The sequence below is a fragment of the Cervus canadensis genome, chromosome 11 (genome assembly GCF_019320065.1).
Source record: "Cervus canadensis isolate Bull #8, Minnesota chromosome 11, ASM1932006v1, whole genome shotgun sequence".
Classification (NCBI taxonomy): Eukaryota; Metazoa; Chordata; class Mammalia; order Artiodactyla; family Cervidae; genus Cervus; species Cervus canadensis.
Window position 1 is genome coordinate 33,297,870 of NC_057396.1, and position 26,685 is coordinate 33,324,554.

General features: G+C 37.6%; 1 protein-coding gene across 30 annotated transcripts in view; it reads left to right on the plus strand.

Moving 5' to 3' along the window:
- Positions 1-26,685, plus strand: part of SOX6 (SRY-box transcription factor 6) — a 672,686-nt gene that overhangs the window by 639,447 nt on the left and 6,554 nt on the right. For 27 of the 30 annotated variants that reach the window (XM_043481411.1, XM_043481400.1, XM_043481420.1 and 24 more), the window contains 2 exons: positions 13,968-14,201; positions 16,727-16,943. In XM_043481411.1, the coding sequence (XP_043337346.1) occupies positions 13,968-14,201; positions 16,727-16,943 (451 nt within the window). The remainder of the gene's footprint in view (positions 1-13,967; positions 14,202-16,726; positions 16,944-26,685) is intronic. The other 3 variants (XM_043481402.1, XM_043481404.1, XM_043481426.1) reach the window with 1 other exon arrangement.

Below are 26,685 nucleotides of genomic sequence, written 5' to 3' on the forward strand. Positions count from 1 at the left end.
CTTTGCATGCTCTCACATCTTTGGTGGGGCAGTATTTCCGAAGCCAATTAGGCAGTGGCTTGAACTTCATAACTGGTAATAGGCTCCTTTAATGTGCTTAACAGTGCAGAGAAATGGTATCCTTACGGGGGAAAGTAATGTTTCAGCCAAGGAATGCTAGGTTTTGAGATTCAGAGTTATTTCATATCACTGAATAGTTCCTAGGGTAGCTTTGATGTAGGGTAAATGCACTAGATCTGGCTCTGTTCCTTGTTAGCAGAATACTAGCAACAAGTTATTACAGAGGAAGGTAACCCACATCTCTGGGTTTTGGTTTCTTCATCGGTTGTTTAGTCGCTCAGTTGTACCCAACTCTTTGCAACCCCACGGACCACAGCATGCCAGGCTTCTCTGTTATTATCTCCTGGAGTTTGCTCAAACTAGTGTCTTTTGAGTCGATGATGCCATCCAGCCATCTCATCCAATGTCACCCCTTCTCCTCCTGCCCTCAATCTTCCCCAGCATCATGGTCTTTTCCAACGAATTGGCCCTTTTTATCAGGTGGCCAAAGAATTGGAGCTTCAGCTTCAGCATCAGTCCTTCCAATGAATATTCAGGGTTGATTTCCTTTAGGATTGACTGGATTGATCTCCTTGCTGTCCAAGGGATTCTCAAGAGTCTTCTCCAGTTACCACAGTTTGAAAACATCAGTTCTTCGGCACTCAGCCTTCTTTATGGTCCAACTCTCACATTCATACATGACTACTGGAAAAACCATAGCTTTGACTATATGGATCTTTGTGAGCAAAGTGATGTCTCTTCTTTTTAGTATACTGTCTAGGTTTTTCATAGCTTTTCTTCCAAGGAACAAGCATCTTTTAATTTTGTGGCTGCAGTGATTTTGGAGCCCAAGAAAATAGAGTCTGTCACTGTTTCCATTTGCCCCCATCTATTTGCCACAAAGTGATGGGACCAGATACCATGATCTTAGTTTTTTGAATGTTAAGTCAACTTTTAAATCAACTTTTTAACTCTCTTTCACCTTCATCAAGGTAAAGTGAGACAAATATATTTACCCTCTTACCCATTTCAGAGGATTGTAAAGAGGATCGAGATAATGTATTCACTGAAAGCACTTTGTAAATGTTATTGTAGGCAAAATTCCTTAATACATTTGGTGTTTCTATTCTGGAAACTGATCTCTAGTATAGACTAGTGAAAAAAGTAAACTGTTCTTTAAATGTGTTACTTTGCTACACTAAGTAGTAAAATGTCTGTTTCCAAATTGTTCAATGGAATTTTTTCTTAATGTATACACTACATATGTTTACATCTCTACCTCTATCTATCTGTCATCTACCTATCTAATTTATTCAGTGAATTTCTTGGTGTGGATAAACTCAATACTTAACATAAGAAGAGTATTTAGGGTAAGTAGGGATAAATGAATCTTAAAATGAAAACAGGAAAATGAAAATTTACCTAAAACATCCCTGTGCATTGGTCAAATGAAGAGTTAGTACATCAAAGTACCACAGATAATTCATCTTTCATTCCTATACCACAGGTTCCTTTTTTTTAAAATCAACCTTTAACTTAGAAGAACAATGCATTCATATTTTGCATTTGCCTTCTTTAAGTTATGATACCCATCAGTCAATCATTCTTGCTAACCTATCTAGATAATCCTCTATAAAATACATAGAGTACAAACCATACTCTTCCACCACTGGTATCCCTCCTTCTCTGAAGATGAAACACATCAGTTCATTTGTTGAGTGTAATGTGTGGTATGAGGTCAATATTACTTTTTTCCAACACCAGGGAAGCCCCACTTTAACAATGTGTGGTAAGAGGTCAATTTTACTTTTTTCCACATATTTTTCTACTTATTCAAGCACTGTTGGTTGAAAAAAATTATTAGTTCCCACTTTAATAGCCTAAGTCTTTATTGAAATTTGACCATATATGTGAGTATTTAAATCTGGACTCTATTCTGTTCCACTGGTTTGTCTATTCTTATAACAATCCTGCACTGTCTTTATTACTCTAGCTTTTACAGTGTTACAAAGTATTTTTTACTGTAAGCCTTGAAATTAAGTAGTTTGAATCCTCCAAACTTCTTCACGTTTGTTTTGGATGTTTTCATATAGTTTTAAAATAAAGTTGTCAATTTCTAAAAAAGTCTTTTGCAAATTTAATAGGATTGGGTTGAATCTATAGATAAATTTGGGAAGGAATTGTCATCTTCAAATATTAGGTCTTCAGATCCATGAACATGGTATATCCCTCCATTTATTTAGGTTTACTTACTGAACTCACAAATATTGTTTTTAGTGTAGAGGTCTTGTGTACTTTTTTGGCTTAATTTATTCCTAAGAATTTTATTTTCCAATGCTATTATGAATGTAAATTTTAAAATTATTTTTTAATTGCTCTACTATTAGAAGTACAGTTGATTTTATAGTTTTGTATGTTGCAGTAATAGTAAACTCACTTTTTATTTTAAAAAAATTATGTATTTATTATTTTTGGCTGTGCTAGGTCTTCATTGCTATGCCTAGACTTTCTTTACTTGCAGAGAGCAGGGGCTACTCTTTAGATGTGGTATGCAGGCTTCTCATTGTGGTGGCTTCTCTTTGCCAGGCGTGGGCTCTAGGCACACAGGCTTCAGTAGTTGCCATGTGGGGCTCACGGGCTCTAGAGCACAGGTTCAGTAGTTGTGGCTCACACGGGCTTAGTTGCCCCATGACATGTGCGATCCTCCCAGATCAAACCCATGTCTCCTGCACTGGCAGGCAGATTCTTAACCACTGGACCACCAGGAAGCCCATAAATTCACTTTTTAGTTCTAGAAATTATTTTGCAAGTTTCTTAGGGTTTTTTTAATGTAAAAAATTATCTATGAATACACTCTACATGACTTATTATTTTCCATTTTGCATGCTTTTTATTTCTTTACCTCCAGTAGAATGTTAATTAACAGTGGTAAGAGTGGGCATCCCTTGTACTGTTCTTCATCTTGGAGGAAAGCATTCAGTAGTTCACTATTAATTATTATGTCCTACAGGTTTTTCTTAAAAGTACTTTATCTGACTGAGGAAATTCCCTTCTATTATTAGTTTCCTGAGAGTTTTTGTCATGAATTGGTATTGAATTTTGTTTAAACCACTTTTTGAATCTGTTGTGATGATCATGTTTTTCCCCCTTTGTTTTATTAATGTAGAGAATTACATTGCCTGATTTCAAATATTAAATTAATATTACATTTTAAATTAATTTATCCTGAAATAAATTCTACTTGATCTTATTTTATTATCCACTTTACATATTATTGTATTTAATTTGCAAATATTTTATGAAGAATTTTGCACTTATGCTCAAATCTCTGTCAGGGTATGATGTTACTTCATAAAATGAATTTCGGAAGTTTTTTCTTTCTCTACTTTCTTAGTTTGTATAAGACTACTGTTAGTTTTTCCTTAAATGTTTGGAAGAATTTACCAATGAACCCACTTGAGATTAGGGTTTCCTTTGTGGGAAGGTTGTTGACTATAAATTGGTTTTATATATTAGCTATGAGTATTCAGACTTTCTATATGTTCATAATTGAATTTTAGCAGTTTGTGTCCTTCAAGGAATTTGTTCATTTCATATAAGTTGTCAAATTTATTGGAATTAAGTTAGTCACAATATTTGCTTTCTATCCTATTTAATGTGAGTTGTATCTACAGTGAAATACCCTCTTTCAATCCAAATATTGGTATTTTTGTTTCCCCTTTTTGTAGATCAGTCTCATAGGGGTTTATCAATTTTATTGATCTTTTCAAATTACCAATGTTTGACATTGTAAATTGTTTCCTATTCCATTGATATCTGTTCTTTATCCATCCTGAAACTCTCCAATTTTAACTGGATTATTTAATTTATTTATATTTAATATAATTATTGATTATAGTGGGATAAAGTTTTACAATTTTCTATTTTTCTCTTTGTTCCCTCAACTTTTGGCTTTCTGTTACTACTTTTCTTCCTTTTGCTTAATTGAATCCTTTTTCTAAGCTATTGTTATGAAGACATAATTTTTTTTTAGAGGAGTTTGAGGTTCACAGTAAAATTGAGGGAAAGATAAAGATTTCCCATATACTCCTGTCTTCACACGTGCATAGCCTCTCCTGTTACCAACATCCCACCTGAATGGTACATTTGTTATAATTGATGAACCTATGTTGACACATCCTAACCACCCCAAATCCATAGTTTGTATTAGGGTTCATTCTTGATGTTATACATTCCTTGGGTTTGGACAAATGTATAACATGTATCCATCATTATGGTATACAGAATATTTTCATTGCCCTAAAATTCCTGTGTGTTCACTTACTCATCCTTCCTTCCCCCACTCTTTGCAACCACTGATCTTTATACTGTTTCCTTTTGAATCCTTTGTTAGTCTTCCATTTGAATTACTCTACTGGTGTTTTAGCTATACTTCTTTGTATTTTTAAATTTTTTTTCCCTAGATTCACTATTCATCCTTAATTTGAATATCCCTATAGTTAAAATTATACCACTTCTCATAAAATAAAGCAACATTTAACTTTTACTAACTTGATCTTTTGTGCCAATGTGCTATTTTTCTCATGATTTTACCTCTTCTTATTTTATAAATCCCAGAATATAATGTTATATTTTGTATTAAATAGTCACTTGTCTTTTAAAAATATTAAACAATCAGCTTTTGTTATGAAATCCAGAAAAGACAAAAGTTTTTAATTTAGTCACATATTTCTCATTTTCAATTCTCTTCTATCCTTTCTATATATCTAAGTTTCCATCAGATGTTATTTTTCTTCATCTTGAATAATTTCCTTGAATGTCTCTTTTGGTATGGATCTGCAGGTAATGCATTCTCTCAGCTTTTGTTTATCTGAAAATGTGTTTCATATTCATTTTTTAAGCATATGATCATTAGATAAGACTACACTGGTTTTTTTTTTTTTTAGCAGCCTAAAGATATTCCATGGTCTTCTAGTCTTCATTGTTTCTAATGAATAATCAGCCATAAGTTACATTACTGTCTCATTTTATGTATTATGTGTCCTTTTTCTCTAGCATTTTCCCTTTGTCTTTGGTTTTCAGCAGTTTGACTAATGTTTAGGTATGGTTTTCTTTGTATTTATCCTGCCTGTGATTGTCTGAATGCCTCGAACCTATAAGCTGTGTTTTTTCTACCAGATTCAGGTAAGTTTCAGGCCATGTTTCTTCAAATATTTTTCTATCACAATCCTCTCTCCTCTCTTTCTAGAATTCCAGTTACACATATTTTAGGGCAATATATTGTTTTACATATTGCAAAGTCTCTGCTTACTTTTTTAGCTTTTTCTCCTTCTGTTTTGAGACTAGCTAATTTCTTTTGATGTATTTTTAAGATCACTGACCCTTTATTCTGCACTTGAAAATGCTATGAAGTCCATTCAGTGTATTTTCATCTCAAATATGTCTGTCAGTTCTAGAATTTCCATGTTTCTTTGTGTAGTTTCATTTCTCTGCTAAGTACCCCATTTATGCATTATTTATGATATTCTTTTCCTTTATATACTTGAACATATGTTTTAATGGCTACTTTAAAGTCCTCATTTACTAATTACACTATTTGAGCCATCACAGTTTCTACTGATTTTTTTTTTTTTTTTTTTTGAGGGTGGGAAGGCCTCTGGGTCACATTTTCCTGATTGTTTGCACAACTAGTGATTTTTTTATTATTATTATACATTGTGGATTACAAATTATAGAGACTGTGGCTTCTATTCTCTTTCTCTGTTAAGAATGTTACTTTTTGTTCTAAGAGGCAGTTCAATTGATCTCATTGAAATTATAGAGGCTTAGTTTGCATGTTAGGTGGTGACTGTTTCAGTTTTGTCTTTAGTCCTAGAATGAATCCTTAGTCTTGGCATGTAGTCTTTATTCAAAGAGTGATCCCTCTGGGGTTTCAGTGGAAAGCCTGAGTTTTTCATGGATACTTTCTTACTTGGTAGGATTCAAATCCAAATTCTGTTTAACTTGCAGTGGGCATCAGCTGAAATATCTTCTCAGATTTTTCAGATATATAGACCTGATTTCCACTGGAATCACTGAAATCATCCCTATACCTGTGAAGTTCAGGTGATAGCCACTCAGAAGCCTCAGACTATCTTTCCTGATACATTAGGCCAATTAAGACTGATCTTCTGTTGCATTCTAGCCACTCCATGCTAAGTAGACTGGGGAATGTCTTCATGGAAAAGCTATAAAAGCAGGGTTTTACTCAGTGATATTCTTTCTTTCTAAGAGTGAATCCTCTCCAGCTTCTTCTTGATTTTGGTAGAGCTCAAGTACCTTCAATTAGTTGTTTTTCTATATTTTTTTTCCTCCAGAATTTATAATTATTATCTGATTAAAGGTTAGTCTGATTTAAGTTATTCTGCCACTACCAGAACTGGATCCCAGAACTGGATCTCTCCCAGAAGAGGATCTTTTGTGCTGATATTTTACTTACATTCATTCTGTCTGACAAAATGTAAATCTTAATGGGCCTTTGAGAAGGTATTTATTCATCTTACTTTTCTCTATTCTTTATTTCCAATTCGCTAGTAATCACTGAGACTATTCAGTGGTAATTTCTAATTTAGCTTCCATTTTGATATCTTGTAAAACATATTTGTTCATGTCCCTACCCTGCTTTTTTAAAAACCTTAAATACTTCTTGACTTTATAGTTAAGGTACTTGGCAATCTTGCCACTACTTACTTTCTGAATTTAATCTCTTGACCTTCCCTTATTTTTTTTTTTATTTAAATAAACTCAAGCCATAACCAGATTCCTTTTATTCCTTAAAACCCTCTATGCCTTTGTTATAACTCTGTCTTTATATTCATACATTCTGCAGCCTAGAATGCTTTCATACTCGTGAAAAGTGAAAGTATTAAAACTTAGTCATGTCCAACTCTTTGCGAACCCATGGACTATAGCCTACTGGACTCCTGTGTCCATGGAATTCTCCAGGCAAGAATACTGGAGTGGGTAGCCATTCTCTTCTCCAGGGGATCTTCCTGACCCAGAGATCAAACTCAAGTCTCCCACATTGCAGACAGATTCTTTATTGTCTGAGCCACCACACTTATACCTCCTGGTAAATTCTCACTCTTCCTTTAAGATACTACTTAAGCAGTACTTACTCTCTACAGCTCTCTTCACCTCTGTCCACTCCAACAATATTAATAGCCTCTCTTCTCTGCTTTCATAGTATTTTGAAATTACCCATGTTAGCACTTACAATGTTTTGTAATTTTCTATTTGTGCATCTTTTCCCCTCACTGGACCAGATTCCTTTAAAACAAGGCACATGTATTTATCTTTGTATCTTCTGTCACAATGCTGGGTACATCTGAAACTTGTCAGAAGTGTTTGCTGAATTAATGCATACATAAATGATTCCTAAGCACATTATAGAATTTGCCAGAGTTCCTCCTTAGGGAGGACTTTATATATGCACAAATCCACACCAAACGCTTACTCATTCACTCACATAACCCTTGGAATTTACCCAGGAAGGGGGCCTCTTTAGGATTAGTTCAGGACCATTGCCATAGGCTATGATGGTTAAACTAGCTTTCTTTCCAACCCACCTGGAAAAACTCAACTTTCTGTATTCTTTTTAAATCGTTTAAATCACAGATCCCTAAGGAAGTTTTTGCCTTGGCAATTTCTGCTTTTTTCCCCATTGACTATCTTTTTGCATCTAACTGAAAGTTTGGCTTTATACAAGCTGATATGGGAGACAAAAATGAATTAACCAGTCTGAGCCCCTTCAGGGAAATGGAGAGAACAGGAATTCCTGGAGTAAATGGAACCAATGCTTTTCCTTGTTGCCTAGTGTGATACTGTTGGCCTCCTGTTATTTAGGAATGGTATTGCTGGTAATTAAAGACTCTCAGGTCAGCTGGGAAGCAGTAGTCTCCAAGTACATAGCTGTAGGTCTAGGCATCTTCCAACTGCTTTTCATGAGAAGACATATTATGAATATTGAACTCACCAATGATCCCTCTGCTATTAAAAGTAAAAAATCTGCCTCTTAGAATTATGAGCTATTCCCTAGGATAACTCTGGATTCTGACACAGAGCATTGGCTATTTTAGAATGAAATGCCTCCCCCACCCCTTTTTTAACTTGATGTTATCTTTTAAAATAAATGAGCAGTATGAAGTCACATTTGATATGTAGATTCTAAAGTTAATTATAGCAGAGAGTCACTTTTAGGCTTCAAATTTTCAGACTAATAGCATGCCTTTCAAAAATAATACTATGTAGTATTATATAGAATTTTCCTTATCTGTTTAAAAGAGCTTTCTTAATATACAGTCTCTATTTTTAAGTTTCTGAGTTTATATGCATGTATGCAGTCATATGTGTTTTTATTACTACAACAATAATTCCCTTACCAGTTTGTTTCATGAAGCAGCTTAGAGAAGTTATGACCCTTTTACATTTTCTTAAAATTCTGACTCTGATCATATATCATATATCAGATCCAATTTAAAAGTAGTTTCAAACCTTGGTCTCTCTAGATAAGTCTCCTCTCTTCCCAAACCTTGGTTTATTAATACACCACTTCTAGTTTTAACTTGAAATATCCCATTCATTTTTCAGTTGACTCCAAGCACTTGGGAGAGAGAAAAGGAGACAAGAAAAAAGAGATGTATATACACCCTGACGTTTCCTATTTTCCCTTTCTTAATTCACATTTCTATACTATGTGCTGTGCTTAAATTTCTCAATATCTGGGAGCATTTCTTGTGAGACTAGACATCTTCTGTGTATCCCAGTGTCATGTAAATATGTATTATGGGAGGACAGACAAGGTCACTTGTAGGACAGTTGGTGGGTGAGACGTGAACTCTTTTCCTTGGAGAAGGTAGAATTTAGTTAGGTAAAAGTGAGTAGGAAGGGTATACTAAGACTGCAATATGGAATGAGAGGCAGAGAGATTGAGCATAGGTATGAACATATTTGGGAGCATCAGTTGATATGTAGAGGTGGCGCTAGTGGTAAAGAACCCACCTGCCAGTGCAGGAAACATGAAAGATGAAGTTAGATCCCTGGGTCGGGAAGATCCTCTGGAGGAGAGCATGGCGACCCACTCCAGTATTCTTTCCTGGAGAACCCCATGGACAGAGGAGCCTGCTGGGCTACAGCCAATAGGATCGCGAAGAGTCAGACATGACTGAAGTGGCTTGGCATGCACATACAGAAGATCTACTGAAACCAGAGTCTAAAAATCTACCATGATCAGTCTGTAGGAGATTAAAACTTCCCATTTACAATGAAATACATCTTGTAAGTAAGTAAATAAATGGAAGCTGGCTGTTTGGTGTTGCCAGAGGTAAAGAAAAGCTATGACAGTAAAAGCAGACCTCGAGTGTTAATCACCTGTAGCATAGTAGTTAACTTAGAATAATATTGAAATGTTTTTGTATCTGACATTCTCCACAAGCCTGTCTCCTGTGTACGCACGCAAGTATATAAATTGCTGAATTCATGTCAGTTGTAAAGTAATGGCACTGGGGGCGTCATAAATTACCATGGTGATCCTCAGGAGAAGACACGGTCGTATCTGAATGAGTGTTTCACTTCCAGAGTAATGGATGCCTTCATCTGGCCCAGCAGTCAGCACATTGCCCTGCGTTGATGGATATTGTCAGCTGGAAGCCACACTACATTTCACTGCACAATAAACATGGCTGTCAAACCCATATAAAGTGAAATCAATTTATCCTGTATGGTCAGTGCATTTTAAATGAAATTAATGTACTGTGGGTATGGTGGCAAAAAGGTAGCATATTAGTTATGCATCTTGGGATTTGAGACTTTTCATGTAAGGGATCATTCTATCTAGTAGGCTTCAAAGAAAAGCTGTATATAAAATGTGTTATTTTGCATGGTCTTCAGAAAGGGGCCCCTCTCCCCTTCTTCATGTTTAGAAAAGAATTGATAATATTAGCCAGTTCGGCCCTTTTATCCTGTCTTTTGTTTGCAATAAATGATGACCATATTTGCCAAATAATAGTGTACTTTAATGTTCTAATTTATTACTAGCTGTGACACAAACAAATTTCTACTTAATCAGGTAGCTGGAAATAGAGTAGAAGGGCAGAGATGTACTGAATCGTATTTTACCTATGTAATCACTCCACTGAGCTGAAAGGATTTGCTTTTTGTAAAATGTAGAGATATAAGTTTTAATGTATGTTTTGCTTCTAAACTTTTAGGAGTAGGCTTTCCTGTTTATGCAGTAGAATACCTGGCTAAGGCCATCAGTCCAACTTTACATTTAACTATAGGGGTTCTCAGTCTATAGGGAAATATTTAGTGGTCGCCACATGTAGAGCATGTCCATCAGCGTGTCATGCTCGCAGAGGGTATGAAAACAAGCAAGAGCTGTGTAGATTCATTCATTCACTTGTTCATTAATTGAATGTATTTCACTAACTGAAACTTTATATGCCATGTGCTTTATTGGAACCTAGAGATACAGCCATGAAGGAGAGCCAGTTCCCACCATATCCTCAAAGGACTTTTAATCTAGTATGATATTATGGTCACTAGGCTTCCCAGGTGGTGCTAGTGGTGAAGAACCCACCTGCCAATGCAGGAGACACAGGATACGTGGGTTTGATCCCTGGGCCTGGAAGATCGCCTAGAGAAGGGCATGGCAACCTACTCCAATATTCCTGCCTAGAGAATTCTATGGCCAGAGGAGCCTAGTGGCCTACAGTCCATAGGGTTGTAAAGAGTCAGACACAACTGAAGCAACTTAGCACGCACTATGGTGACGTCTTTGGAAACCATGAAATATCAAGAATTTAGAAACAGGGATGTGTGGCTCAGCTGGTAAAGAATCTGCCTGCAGTGCGGGAGACCTGGGTTCAATTCCTGGGTTGGGAAGATCCCCTAGAGAAGAGAAAGGCTACCTACTGCAGTATTCTAGCCTGGAGAATTCCATGGACTATAGAGTCCATGGGATCACAAAGAGCTGGACACAACTGATCGACTTTCACTTTCATAGGGATGTTAAAGAATTATCCTCATGCAGCAGAAAAATATATCAGGACCCTTGAAATGACTGCCTTTTAGTCTACTACTTTTGTATATGAGTTGAAAACTGAACAATTTTGTCCTTGGAATTCAGGCAAGAATACTGGAGTGGGTAGCCATTCACTTCTCCAGGGAATCTTCCTGATGCAAGGACTGGACCCAGGTCTCCTGCATTGCAAGTGGATTCTTTATCGTCTGAGCCTCCAAGGAAGCCAAATAAGTAGTTGGTGGTGGTGGTGTTCAGTCGCACAGTCGTTTCCAACTCTTTGCTACCCCGTGAAGTGCAGCATGCCAGACTTTCTTGTCATTCACCATTTCTGGAGCTTGCTCAAACTCATGTCCACTGATCCACGATGCCATCCAACCATCTTGTCCTCTGAAATCCCCTTCTTCTCCTGCCTTCAATTTTTCCCAGCATCAGTGTCTTTTCTAATGGGTCAGCTCTTCACATCAGGTGGCCAAAGTATTGGAGTTTTAGCTTCAGCATCAGTCTTTCCAACGAATGTTCAGGACTGATTTACTTTAGGATTGATTGGTTTGATCCCCCTGCAGTCCAAGGGACTCTCAAGAGTCTTCTCCAACACCACAGCTCAAAAGCATCAATTTTTCAGTGTTCAGCCGTCTTTATGATCCAACTCTCACATTCATACATGACTGCTGGAAAAACCGTAACTTTGACTATATGGACCTTTTTCGGCAAAGTAATGTCTCTGCTTTTTAATACTCTGTCTAGGTTTTTCATAGCTTTTCTTCCAAGGAGTAAGTGTCTTTTAATTTCATGGCTGCAGTCACCATCTGCAGTGATTTTGGAGCCCAGGAAAATAAAGTCTGTCACTGTTTCCATTATTTCTTCATCTATTTGCCATGGAATGATGGGACCAGATGCCATGAACTTCATTTTTTGAATGCTGAGTTTTAAGCCAGCTTTTTCACTCTCCTCTTCCACCTTTATTAAGAAGTTCTTTAGTTCCTCTTTGCTTTCTGCCGTAAGGGTGGTATCATCTTCATATCTGAGGTTATCGATATTTCTCCTGCAATCTTGATTCCAGTTTGTGCTTCATCCAGTCCGACATTTCACATGATGTACTCTGCATATAAGTTAAATAAGCAGGGTGACAATATACAGCCTTGACGTACTCCTTTCACAATTTGGAACTAACCTGTTGTTCCATGTCCAGTTCTAACTGTTGCTTCTTGACCTGCATACAGATTTTGCTGGAGGCAGGTGAGGTGATCTGGTATTCCCATCTCTTTAAGAATTTTCCACAGTTTGTTGTGATCCACACAATCAAAGGCTTTGGCATACTCAGTAAAGCTCAACTAGATGTTTTTCTGGAATTCTCTTACTTTTTCTATGATCCAACAGATGTTGGCAATTGGATCTCTGGTTCCTCTGCCTTTTCTAAATCTAGCTTGTACATCTGGAAGTTCTCATACTGGTGAAGCCTGGCTTGGAGAATTTTGAGCATTACTTTGCTAGCATGTGAAATGAGTGTGATTCTTTATTGTCTGAACCTCCAGGGAAGCCCAGTAAGTAGTTATTGAGTATCTATTGTATGAAAAATCCTGGGGATACAAAAATGAGTACAACATAAACACTAACTTTAGGGGTCTTATAAACCTGGGGATAGAATGGAAATAATTAGAGATGATTACCAAAAAAAAAGAAAAGGAATTTCTTTGGCACAGGAAAAAAAAAAAAAAAAAAACATTAAAAAAAAAGAGGAATGAATGCAGCCTGGGAGGCATCATTGCAAATGTTCTTCCTTTGGCCTGAATTATCCTACCCATCTGTCTTTACTGGGCAGTAAAGACTCCCCTATTCACGTGCTAATTCCTATTTGTCTTCCAAGATTCAGATTAGATGTCACCTTTAATAGGAGACATTAGTTGACCGTCCCATCAGCTGGTGCCCTCTTGATGTCCCGTTTACTTCAGTACTAGAGCACTTACCATATATTCCATTATGACTGTCTGTTTGGGGTCAGTCTCCTCCCTGAACTGTGAGCTCCTTTAAAAGCAGGTGCTGTTTTATTCACTTTTGTATACCTAGCACTTGGCATAAAGCCAAACTCATAGTAATTGCTCAGTTAATAGTTTGAATCAAATCATTTAATTAATTCATGAAACACACTACATTTAAATAGGCCTTAAAGGATGAGTGGGATTTAGCTTGAAGAAGTAAGAGAAGGAGCTTCCAGCCAGTGAGGGGAGCACTGGCCAAAGTTCAGTATTGTGAAAGAGAATTCTTTTGGGGTAAGAGATAGTTTGAAATGGCTGTGATGTTTAGCACATGAGCCTAAAGTCATAGGTAAGAGCCTACTTTTGAAGGGAGAAATCTCAGCAGGAAAGGTTGTGTGCATGCTAAGTCACTTCAGTAGTGTCCGACTCTGAGACCCTATGGACTGTAGCCCACCAGGCTCTTCTGTCCATGGGATTCTCCAGGCAAGAATACTGGAGTGGGTTGCTGTGCCTTCCTCCAGGGAATCTTCACAATCTAGGGATCGAACCCATGTCTTATGTCTCCTGCATTGGCAGGCAGGATCTTTATCACTAGCGCCACCTGGGAAGCCGAAATAATGCTTTACTGTCAACTGTATTTGATTGTAGTAAAAATGTACTAGGTGTTTAAAAACATGCAAAAGTAATTCTGCCCAGTGTGTCTTTGAGACCTACCTCAGAAGAGCCTGTAGGATTGCCATCTGCAACTGTATCCTGCTTCCAAGAGTTCATTTAAAAAGAAGTTTATTAAAAAGTTGCTAGGGAAAGCAACTGAACCAGGTGGCAAGTTGTGTTGCATTATCCAGATAATAATGCTTTGCACCCGTCTTGTTCTTCCTGCCCTGACATTACAGGAAGTAAAGCAATGAATGGCTCTGCAGCTAAACTACAGCAGTATTATTGTTGGCCAACAGGAGGCGCCACTGTGGCTGAGGCACGCGTCTACAGGGATGCCCGAGGCCGGGCCAGCAGCGAGCCACACATCAAGCGGCCAATGAATGCGTTCATGGTTTGGGCAAAGGATGAGAGGAGGAAAATCCTTCAGGCCTTTCCTGACATGCATAACTCCAACATTAGCAAAATCTTAGGTGAGTGCAGCCACTGATGCTGATTATGTATCCAGTGAGTGGAAAGAAGGGTCCTAATAGGACACCTGAGGGAGACTGTGGTATGCAGATATTAGGTGTCACTCAGCAAGCTGCCCCCGGAGACTGTCCTTGTCTCTTCACTCTTCACCCCGCACCGCGGCATTTAGGTTTAGGAGTTAGTACATCCACCAGGTGCCAGGGCAGGACTGACTAAACACTTCTTTTAGAGACAAAACTATTTATTTTATGTGTTAATAGGACAACTCTGAGAGGTCACTGCTAATTAAGAATCATAAAGACAAGTTTTATCTCCTTTCCTTAATTTAGTCTTTTAAAATCTTTCAGCTGCTATGAAACCCTGGAAACACTCATAGAGTTTTCTGCTTTAGTGTTCTTGGGTTCATATGTCCTTCTGAAAGAACTCACCAAGGACTAAGGGTGAGCCCCCAAATAGTGTGAAATTTATGGAGTGTAGAACAGTGCCTCTAATGATAACTTTAAAACTTGTAAAATAAAACTACATTTACTTTAATAAGATATGACTAGTTCAAATTTCATAGCAGTGAGTTGAACACATAGACCACAGGGCAGAGGCCCATTCTGTGGTAACTTGCCAGAGTGATTCTCCTGTTTCTCTGGATTAAACTCAATCCTTTTTCTATTAGTGTAAATCTTGCCTCGTGCAGATTATACAGTGTGGAATTATTGTACTCAACATATTGAATGTATTTTATTCAACATGCAGCATTGCAGTCAACATGTTTCCTCTTTAAGAAGAAAAAACACAGAAGGCGCTGTTCTGTTTAAGCTGTCATGATGTGACAAAATCTCAAAGGGAGCTGTTTAAGAAGCCGAAAAACATTAGAGACTTAAACTGTGGTTTTCTTGTTTTAAATGTTTTGTTCAAAAGCAATAAATATTTAACCTGAGTAAATATCAGTGATCTGGACATACACAAATACCCATGTTTTGTCACTGTATAAATAATTTAACTTGATTCTGAGACATTTGAGGCAGTGACCCCTATGAAAATTTAGAACCTACATAAGATCAAATAGTGTTAAGATGTTAAAATAGTTTTTTCCTTTTTCTTTTTGATGTTTGAATTTCAAGGTAGATACTAAAAATCATTACAATTAAGTGGAGTTTTATTTTTAGACTTTCAGGGATATATATCAGGGTATCATTCTTATGAATTTAAAGACCTTTCAAACCATGATGGATATATTAATTTTTTTCTAATTAATAGATATTCCAAAGAAAATTATTATTTTTCTGTCCCTAAATTTTGATATCTAACTTTGAAATTTTCTCTTTTTTGGCCATTTTATTAGCAGTGTGAGTAAGCTCACCAATGGGCACAAAACCTCTCTGTTTCCATGTTGGCAGCTGTGGGGAATCTATATTATTGATGTGCATTCTGTGAAAAAAAATTAAGAGTATAGTAAGTGTATTCATTAAAGTGTAAACTTTTAAGCACAAGCATTTTTAAGAGCACCAAAAATCCTCCATTAACTGGGGCTTTAAGCTGCTGGGAGCCAGCTGAACACAGAGAACCTTGTCCGGTAGACTTTCTACACAACTTTTGCACAACAATCAGGAAAACAGGGATGGATGTGCTATTAAAACAGACCAGGATATTGCTGGCTACAGAGAATATTTGTACAACTTTTCCATTTGTTTATATATGAAAAATCTCCACCGAAGAACAGCTAGCATCCAGTCAGCACAGCTGTTACCGCTTTATTCACTAGCGACACACAAAAATGCAATTTGATACACATTAAAAAACACATCCCTTCTTCGTCAAGTGTTTAGATAATTCTTTATAAACAATATTAGAGAAATGAATACTTTTCCTTCTTCCTGTATAAACCGTATTAAAAATTTCTTACTTTCATTGGTATGGCTTTGAATGAATTGTTTAGAGTACTTGAAAATGGTATATATAATTCCAACTGTACCTTCCGGTTCTAAAGTTGTAACTTAAGTAGAGTTTAGGCTTTTTAATTACCTTAGGCCAGGAGAGACAGTGTGCACCTTAGGTTTTTATATGTGGAAGAATATCAACATTTGCTAACATCTTATCAAAAGGATAGCTTCGCCAAAGGTGCTTGGAGTGTTAGGGTTGTTTGAATTACTGGAACCTAGAGAGTTGTTCCTGAGTATTCTGTCATACTCCAAAGTATATTTAGGAAATTCAGGTTTTTAACCCTATGCAGTTGGGTGGGGAAATGACCTTGGTGTAGGAGATGATCTTTAAGCAGCAAAGACACATTTTAAAACATTATACTTCTTGTAGCATCAGGCTTTAAATTATTGAGAAAAATACTGTAATAAATATGTCACATCCAAATTATTCTTTGCTCTATCATCTAAAATACTAGTTGTGAGGCTGGATGACATGTGGTAATAGGAGATACTCAGAGCACAGGTGGGTGAAGTGGTGGGAAGGTAGACCCAGTATTTACCAGGAGTAGGTTGCCTTGACCACTTGGGTACTTAAAGGCTATGTTTATGTCTAGGGTCTCGTTGGAAATCCATGTCCAACCAAGAAAAGCAACCTTATTATGAGGAGCAGGCCCGGCTAAGCAAGATCCACTTAGAGAAGTACCCAAACTATAAATACAAACCTCGACCGAAACGCACCTGCATTGTCGATGGCAAGAAGCTCCGGATTGGGGAATACAAGCAACTGATGAGGTCTCGGAGACAGGAGATGAGGCAGTTCTTTACTGTGGGGTAAGTGTTCCTACATTCAGCCACCTGAGCTCTCCTTTCCCAGTAAGAAACCACAGGATGGCTACCGGCAGTGTGTTTGGTAAGGAGATTAGAGAAAGGAGGAGGTTGTGACAGACGGGGCCTATCATGACTACACAGCCTTGCAACATGGCTCCTGCTCAAATCGAAATAAATGCAACGGATTGCTCTCAACCGATCACCCCTTTCATTGTCTCTCAAATTCATCTAAGATATTCAGTGCCCACACACAAAGTTTCTGGTAGTTTATTTAAGTAGACAGAGAGAGAGAGAGAAAACTAACCTTAAGAAATCCCCAGAAGCTTTCTAGCTTCTCTGGGTGGTGCTTCTGACTCTAATCACAATAGTCTGCTTTTGTTGTGGGATCTACCACAAGATAATTGGCCTTGACATTGGTTAGAGGACCTCATTTTTGGCATAAGATCCAGAACTCCTGTTGCAGTAAATTATTCTGTGGTAGAAGCAGTAACAATGTGGATTTTTCTTGCTTAAATCAGAAACTAGACATGTTTTTGATATCTTCAAGTCTGATTTCATGTCATTTTGTTTAAAAATTAGGTAATAGATTTCTGGTATAAATTTCGACTTGGCTGACTGGCTGTCTGCATTCAAAAGAGGCCTCTTGTAACCACAGTCGTCAGAATTAAGTGGGGATGCAGATGCCTATATGTTCCAGCACACTCAGACCTAGAAGCCCAGGGGGGTGGCAAACCAGAGGACTGTTCTGGAGGCCCCGGCCTGAGGCAGCTGGAATCGGACTGGAGAGACGCGTAGGAAGGGCTTGAGAGGGAGAAGTGGAAGAAGTAAAGAGGAACTTGTGCTCACTGTTGACTGGAAGGGGAACTGAGCAGCTGTGCTGTGTCAGGAAAATAAAAAAGCTTCACTTGAGGTGAAGAAAAGAGATACCATAAAGGAGGTATCTCTTTTAACCTCATGGAACAAAAGGTTGGTTTCAGAAGCATGTGTTTAAAAACAGAAAACTGATTTGGAAAGGTAAATAGAATACCAAAGAAAGGGGGCCAATGACAGCAGTCTGGGTCACCATACACTACACTAGAGTGTCCAAGGGAGTAGCATGGGCTTCAGCATTTGCTTCAGACGCTGACTGTGCCACCTGCTTGGACGAGTTATTTAACTTTTCTAAGCTTCTGTTTTTTCATGTGTGAAGTGAAACAAGTAATAGTACCTATCTCAATAAGGCAATGCTTTTAAAAATGCTTTGTATAATCTTAGTATAATATCAATAATAGTGAATTCTTGCCATTATTATCCTTATTAAACATGGATTTGCTATCACAGTAAAACTATATTTTATATCACACTAGACAATCAATGACTATGCCTTCAGAATATGCCTCAGAGTCCTATGTGAGGATGGCACAGTCTATGTATGGTAGAAGCTTTATGAGGTAAAGTGAGGCTTAAATCTCTTTGCTATTTGAGGATCCCTGTATATTAGCAGATGAAGATGTGCCAAAATAAGATATCAAATCCTTCTGTGTTATAAATGTTTACATTTTTAAAAAAGCAATGCTTTTAACTCCAAAAGTACAATACAGTATAATTGGGCAATTCACATGCTAATTAGAGTATTTATGAAATATACCAAGTCACAGTACACTTTAGGAAGTATAGTTGTAGGTAACAAAATATAAATTTAAGACTGTATAATGTCTTCTTTTAATCCTGTTAGTGTATCCCTGAAAACGTGTATAATCTCTTTTGAAGAGAGACTCGAAAGTTTAAATCTGAGACATTTTCTCATTCCAATCTTTCTCTCCTGTCATGTCCCCTGTGTTGCATAGTGGGCCCCTTTTGCCATAGTCTGGAAGATTAGCAAAAGCACCATTTTAGTTCCCTGATACTTACTTGAATATATGAGATGCAGTAATTCTATTTAGTCCCCTTTATGAAAGGCAACATTGACAATGGCTCTGGATCAAAATACCTCAACACATAACAATGTATGTAAAATGAAACTCTAATAAAACAGCTCAATATCATCTACCACTTATTGAATGCCTACTGTATATGAGGAATTTTAGGTATATAAACTACATAATCCTCTAAAATAAGGAAATCGAGGCTTTAAGAGGTCTGATGGCTACTGATGGCTTCCAGGTGGCGCTTGTGAAAGAATCTACCTGCCAATGCAGGCAGATGTAAGAGACGCGGGTTTGATCCTTGGTTTTGGAAGATCCCCTGGAGTGGAAAATGGTACCCCACTCCAGTATCCTTGCCTGGGAAATCCCATGGACAGAGAAGCCTGGCAGTCTGAAGTCCATAAGGTCACACAGAGTCAGACATGACAAGCAATTTAGCACGCACTCATGGCTACTGAAAGGTGAGATGAAGTAAAGGTTTAAATCAGGTCTCTGTCTCTGTCATGCCAAATGACTGGGAAACTGTCCTTACTACATTGCTTCAAAATAGGCCTCACAGTCCTATTCTGCACAGTCGTGAGTATGACGCTGCTATTTGAGGAAGAGCTCCTAGAACCTACAGAAAATAAGGTCTTTTATTCTGGTACACAGTGGCATAAAAGAACTTTGAAATTTAGAGACTAAGGATCCTGATAGTGTAGGAGGTCCTTTGTGGAAGGCTCATTATAAACTGAGAAATAGGGCTATGGATGTGCAAGGAATGGCCAGAATACTTTATTCTTTAATCTTCAATGATGAGTATTTTCCTCTGCCCAATTTTAATAATATTTGCTACATGAAGCCAGACATTATTTCCACTTAAGGATTAGCATTCTCTTTTAAGTAGTATTCTCTTTTTAAGTAGTAGTATTAAGTAGTAGTATTCTCTTTTTTGATAGATTATTAACTCCCTAGGGTTCATCTTTGGAAATTGATCTTCATTAGATGCGGGGTTATTACAAGAGGGAAAGACAAACAAGAAATTCAAAGATTTCTATTGACATCTTGAGGGAATGGGGATGCGATCAATTTTTATAGCTGATTTTGAAAAGATGTGCATAACTTTCAAGGCAATAAAGTTACATATATGGCTCAACATTGCCATCCTTTTTACTGATGATAAAACTGGAAGTTAGACTTTTTTTACTTAGCTATTATGGAATGAATTTATCAATATATGAAATGGAGTAATGTTGTCTCTAACCATGGATTTAACCCTTTCAATTGATAGGTTAAGTATCAGAATTTTGTAATAATCCTGATAGGAGTACTGTTAATGTTTAGATGATAATTAGGGTTCATAGAGCTACGACATTGTCTTTTCCCAAAGAACTATGGCCAAATGAAATTTATTTCCAATTTGTTGAAGTTTTATTCAGTAATTTACCTGTGAACTAATAGAGAATTATGCAGAAACTATGAAATATTAAAATTGGAGCTACTTTTTGAATAACAATAAAAGTAAATTATTGAATAATTATGCTGAGCTAATTATACCAATTATTGCAAACACAAAAACTTATAAGATAGGCAGTATCATCCTCACTATGATGTTGAAAAACACAATATTCAGAGATGTTAAATAATTTGTCCAAGGTCACACAGCTAGTAAATTGCAGAGCTAAGATTTAGACCAGGCTTATGTAAAACATCTTTCCTTTTCACCATTGCACATACTTTCAATTAGAGCCTACAAATTTTTTAGAGACTGTATAGTGTAAGTGGTTAAGAACATCAATTCTGGAGCCAGACTGTCCTGGCTAAAATACTAGATCTGCTTCTTCCTGGCTTAGGAATTAGTGCATTTGTTGTTGTTTGGTCACTAAGTCATGCCTGACTCTTTTGTGATCCATGAACTGCAGCCCACCAGGCTCCTCTGTCCATGGGATTTCCCGGCAAGAATACTGGAGTAGGTTGCCATTTCTTTCTCCAAAGGATCTTCCTAACCCAGGAATTGGACCTGTGTCTCTTGCTTGGCAGGTGGATTCTTTATCACTGAGCCATCTGGGAAACCCATAGTGTCTTTCATTCTTCTGAACTCTCCACTTGCTCTTGGGAAACTTATTTAAACTCTGTGTACCTCAGTTTCCTCATATATAGAATGGGGGTGACAATAATACCTACAACATCAGACCCTTCTGAAGACTGAATAACTTAATATATCTAAAGTGCTTGGACAATGTCTAGCATGTAGTAAGTCCCAAATTAGAGCAAATATTCTTATTCTAGAGAAATGATGCTAAGTGTCAGGTATATATTTCATATTGTAAAGAATTATGTTCTATTGGATTGTGGCATAAGTGATTTGAACATTTGCCATTTTGATCTTAATCTTAAAGAGGTTGAATCAAGCCTATAAGATACTTGCAAATTAAATTGAGTAGAATAGACTAGACATACTACTTTTAGTCTTGTCCTCCTATAGAGAAAGCTGGATTAGAATCTCTAATAGATAATATAAAAAGATGTACAACTTATAGGTTTAATCTCCTAAGGAACAGACTTCATTGCCTTCATTTATAGATACTGTAAAAGTCTGAAGGATCAGCAAACAGGGGCTTTGACAACATAAATGAATAGTTCCATTGCAATTGGCAAAGCTAGATTATATACTCCAGGAATGTTCTTGTGATTTGGAAACCACATGCTGGACTTTATCAGGGTCAACTCAAACTCTACTTGGGTTAGGAGGGAGGGTTCTTAGCCATCTCTACTCATATCAGCTACATATGTATACTTTTACAAACATCTACAACTTTTGTTTTGATGTGCACATTCATTACTTGTAAAGCCCAATACTTGCCAGCTATTCCTGTTTGTGAAATCTGCAGTGTTTGAATTTTGACTTTGCAATTGATCTGTAAAGGAAGGAAAAATGCTTTTCAGGAAAGTAATTTCCGATAGACAAAGCTTAACCACGCTGGCTGGATTTTCCATTTTGTTAATTGATTAGTCAGTCAGGTCGTAAGGGACTGGGCCTATCTGAAACCAGCTGTGTGCCTAACACTGTACTAAGTTAATATAGTACATTAATTCTATCCACAATGAGCTCTCAGAGAATGCTATAGTCAGAGAAGCCAGACACTTACATGGATAGGTTAGCAAATAATAGTTTATTATACCTACACATGTACACATGCACACACAGAATACATTACATGGTGCTCCATATAGTGTATAATGAAGTACTAATTTTGATTATATAGATGAGCAAGTAAAGCTCAGAGGAAGGGAGATTACTATGCATTAGGGCCAACTATAGGCCATTCCTGAAGAAGAAGAAGGGAACTTGAGGTTTGGGTAGGGTCAGCCGGGTGGAAAGTACAGGTGAGTGAGTGAGTGAGTATTTGCTCAGTCGTGTCCAACTCTTTGAGACCCCCATGGACTGTAGCCCACCAGGTTCCTCTGTTCATGGGATTCTCCAGGCAAGAATACTGGAGTGGGTTGCCATTTCCTTCTCCAAAAGGACAGGCAGATATTCCTATTTTAGCATGAAGGAGAACATGAATGTATGGAAGAAATATGAAAATGTTCAATGATAAATAAAGAGACTATCCTAGGAATTTTATCTGGCATTAAAGTAAGATATGTAGGGTGAAACAGTATTTTGGAAACTCTTGAAAGCTATACTCACTTAAATGTTTTAGTCTCTTTTTATGCTGATAATGACAATGAAGTATCAAGGCCGGCCTAACAGTCAGCTTATGATTTTGTATCTTCAGAGTCAGTGGTGACCCAGAAGGGGCCTCTGCAGGCATTGTGGGAGCCCTATCTAAGTTCAGCTTGGACTCTTCTAGGGCTGGAGGGCTCACCACTTTCCAAGCGAGCCAGTTTATGAAACATCTTCTAATGCTGGAAAGTTCTTTCTTCTTAACTAGGCCATACTCTGCCTTTCTGCTACTTTGTAAATTGGTTCTGATCCTCTTCTTTGGTCCATTCTAGAACAAATCTCTTCCTTTTGTGTGAAGAAAAACATTCAAGCATTTAAAGATAGTTATATTCACATTCCTTCTCCACTACCCTCTCTCCCATATATCTAAGAGCATTGTATCTTTTCTTCTTTAGAATGGGCTACCCAGCCTTTCATTTGTTTTCCCTCTCATTCATTAGTTCATTCATTTCATGTATTAAACAGATTTTTGTTGAGTGGTTCCTATGTTTCAGGCTCTGCCTAAGCTCTCAGACTATATCAGTGAAACATCCTATCTTCATGAAGCTTGCATTCTAGTGGGGGACATCAGACAATTAATGAGTGAATGAATGAATAAGTAAATATCAAATAGTATTAGTGCCTTAGAACAAAGTAAATGAGGGAAAGGGGTAGGGAGTTTTAGAGGATGGAGTGCAATTTTAAAATGAGAAGATATAAATACCTCACTGAGAAGATAAACTTGAGCAAAGACCTGAGGAGGTGAAGGAGCCAGCCATGCAGATATCTGGGAGAGCTAAGCAGAGCAAACAGCAACTGCAAAGATCTTGAGGTGAGATTGAGTCTGGCTTGTTCAAGAAATAATGGGGTCAGAGCAATAGGAGCATAATGATTAGGTGGGATGAGTACTAGGTGTCAGAGGTAGTAGGGAGCCAAATTCTGAAAGGACTTATTGGCCATTGTGAAAACTTTGAATTTGACTCTGGGTGAGATGGATAGACATTGAAGAGTTATAAGCAAGAGAGTACTGTGATATGACTTAGGTTTTAGGAAGATCACTCTATCTACTGGGTTGACATATTGGCAGAAGGGAATGTACCCTGAACTAAGGAGGCAGACTCTTACAATGAAACAAATTAGAGTTGATGGTGGCTTAAACCAGGTTTGTAGAACCAGAGGTGGCAAAAGTGGAGGGATTCTGAATATACTCCTGGGAGCAAACCAGTAGGAGCTGCTGATGGACTGGATGTAGGGATGTGGGATTTGCCCCCACAGTCAGAAGATGAAGTACTCACTAACCAAGGTCTGAAAGGCTATGAGAAGAGCAGGTATATGGGAGAATGATCAGCAGTTCAGTATTGCACCTGTAAGGTTGAGACAGCATTTTTGACATACAAATCAGATAAGAAGTTTTATATGCATTTCCATCTTCAAGGAATGAAGGGGAATTGACCAGACAGGAAGTCGATGGGGTTGTAGGCAGTGGGTGAGGCATCTACTATCCCTCTACCATCTAGTAGTAGGCTTTCGAATATCTCCTGTCTCGCTTCAGAAAGTAAGTTGTACAGATGTTTTGTTTGTTTGTTCTCAGCGTTCCATTACCAAGTTAATGTCCAAATACTGTTAAATATGTGCAACTCATGTGGAAGAGCTGGATTCTGATTCAGATTAAGTATTTTCCTGATAGTCTGAGCTTACCTTTCTCACCCTAATCTTGATATCTACTAGAGAATTTGTGAAATAAGAAAGAATTCATCTCCTGGATATAGTACCTGTGTCACTTTGGACAACAACAAAAACTCTTTGGAACTTAATTGGTTACTTCATTTGTAAAATAGGGGAAGTGACATTTCTCTCTCAGACTTATTGTGAGGATTAAAGAAGATAATGTAAAAACGTCTAAGCATTATCCATAGCACATAACAAGAGGTCAATTCAAATTTATTTAATAGCTATATAGATATTTTGATTTTAAAATGCTGCAAAAAAATGACCACCTATTCTTTGCAAAAAGAAAATGTCCTTCATGAAAAGAAAATGTACCATTTGATAGTTTGCATATGAAACAAACTAGCTCTGTAGTTTGGTAATGGAACACTAAGAGCAAACAAATATAGATTAGCTTACCAAATTGGGAAATCTGTAAAATGGCTTAATATTGCAGTAAAAGTTTTCACTCTACACTCATTATGTGATTAAGGCAAAAATATTTTTATTGCAATTATCCAAACTCAGTTAAAAAAAAAATTAATGAGGCATTTATTGCCTTGGGTAGGTTAGCATATGGAGAAGGCAATGGCACCCCACTCCAGTACCCTTGCCTGGAAAATCCCATGGATGGAGGAGCCTGGTAGGCTCCATGGGGTCACTAAGAGTCGGACACGACTGAGCGTCTTCACTTTCACTTTTCACTTTCATTCACTGGAGAAGGAAATGGCAACCCACTCCAGTGTTCTTGCCTGGAGAATCCCAGGGATGGGGGAACCTCGTGGGATGCCATCTATGGGGTTGCACAGAGTCGGACACGACTGAAGTGACTTAGCAGCAGTAGCAGCAGCAGGTTAGCATAAAATTTAATTTGTGTCAATTTGCCCCAAACTTAGGAAGCAAGAAGTACGCTGTTTTTAAAATTTGGTTCTATGAAAGGGAAGCCAGTATTTTATCAAATGTTTCTACACATGGATTTAGATTTCTCTATTATCTTCCTTGGTACAGTCAAAATGTCACTGCGAGCAACATAGAAAATGGATCATATCAGGTGCTTAGTATCAACTGAATGCCTACAGGCTCTGCAAGCTCAGGAATTTTTATGGAATATAGTGAGCATAATGTATCTGTATATTGAACTGAACATCTTTAGAGGAGAGAATGATGGAATTCAAGTCAGGTGATCTAGCTTCAAATCTCAGCAGTGCTGATTACTAAATATTGGACCTTAAGCAAGGCCTCATTTTCTTCACCTGAAAACTGGGCATAGTAATACCTCATGGAGTTACAATGTTAATTGGATGAGATAATCTATGTGAAAATACTTTATGTTAGTTAAAGGTTAAGGCATCATTATTATGCCTCATAGTGTTTGACAGATTGTTAAAGATAGCATTATCACCTCCAACTAATAAAAATAAATGAAAAAAAAAGAAAAAGAAAAAAAAAGATAGCATTATCAGATACCCCACAGTGTGATTTTAGGCCATTTCTGTCATTTCTCCTTCTCCCAGGCTGGAAAGCGTACAGCCCTTGAGAAATTATACTCCTTCAGGACATTCAAAAAATAGCTGGTAACTTAGTTGCTGCTGCTTCTGAATCGCTTCAGTCGTGTCTGACTCTGTGCGACCCCATAGACGGCAGCCCACCAGGCTCCTCCATCCCTGGGATTCTCCAGGCAAGAATACTGGAGTGGGTTGCCATTTCTTTAGTTCTTCACAAATTCAGAGTATTTTCCTCTTAGACTGAGTTGGATAGAAAATTTCAATGTAGGGGGGTTCAATAAGAATCGGTCAAGTAATCGACTGACCTGAAGTCAAGTATTAAAAGGTGGAAGGACCTTCCAGGACTTCACTGATCCCAGCTTTTATAAATGGATGGAAACTGAGGCTCAGAAAAGAGTTACAAGGACAGTTTGAAGTGAATTTATATTAATGTCCTTAAAGATTGAGAAACACTTGATGAATATTGCATCTATGAATGAATATTGTTTCAGTCCTATTCTTTGAGCTAGGTAGTAGGTCTTTCATTCTTTCAACATTTCAAGTTACAATGCCGCAAGGGAAATGAGAGGCAGATAGCTATGTCTCCCTGCAGAGGGAGAGACTGACCTTTGTAAAGGCTCTGGTAAGTTTATTTGAACTAGATTGGCATGATGATGGACTGATCTGGTGTGACCAAGCCTTGGCACCCACTAGGATCTAGGATGAGGCAATGTGTGTTACTCTGTTAAGTAGCAAAGCTCTCAATGTTCTTCACTTCTGACTCCTTCAACCCTGGCTCCAGCCCAGGGCCACAGGAGTAATGACATCCAAGATGAGCCTTCCATAATTAGGAAATAAAAGTTTCAACGAGCTTCCCTACAGGTTTAACCACAGAAATAAGTAGACATTTACATGGATACCAAATACACGCTTTACTGAATCTGACTCTGGGATGTATAGGA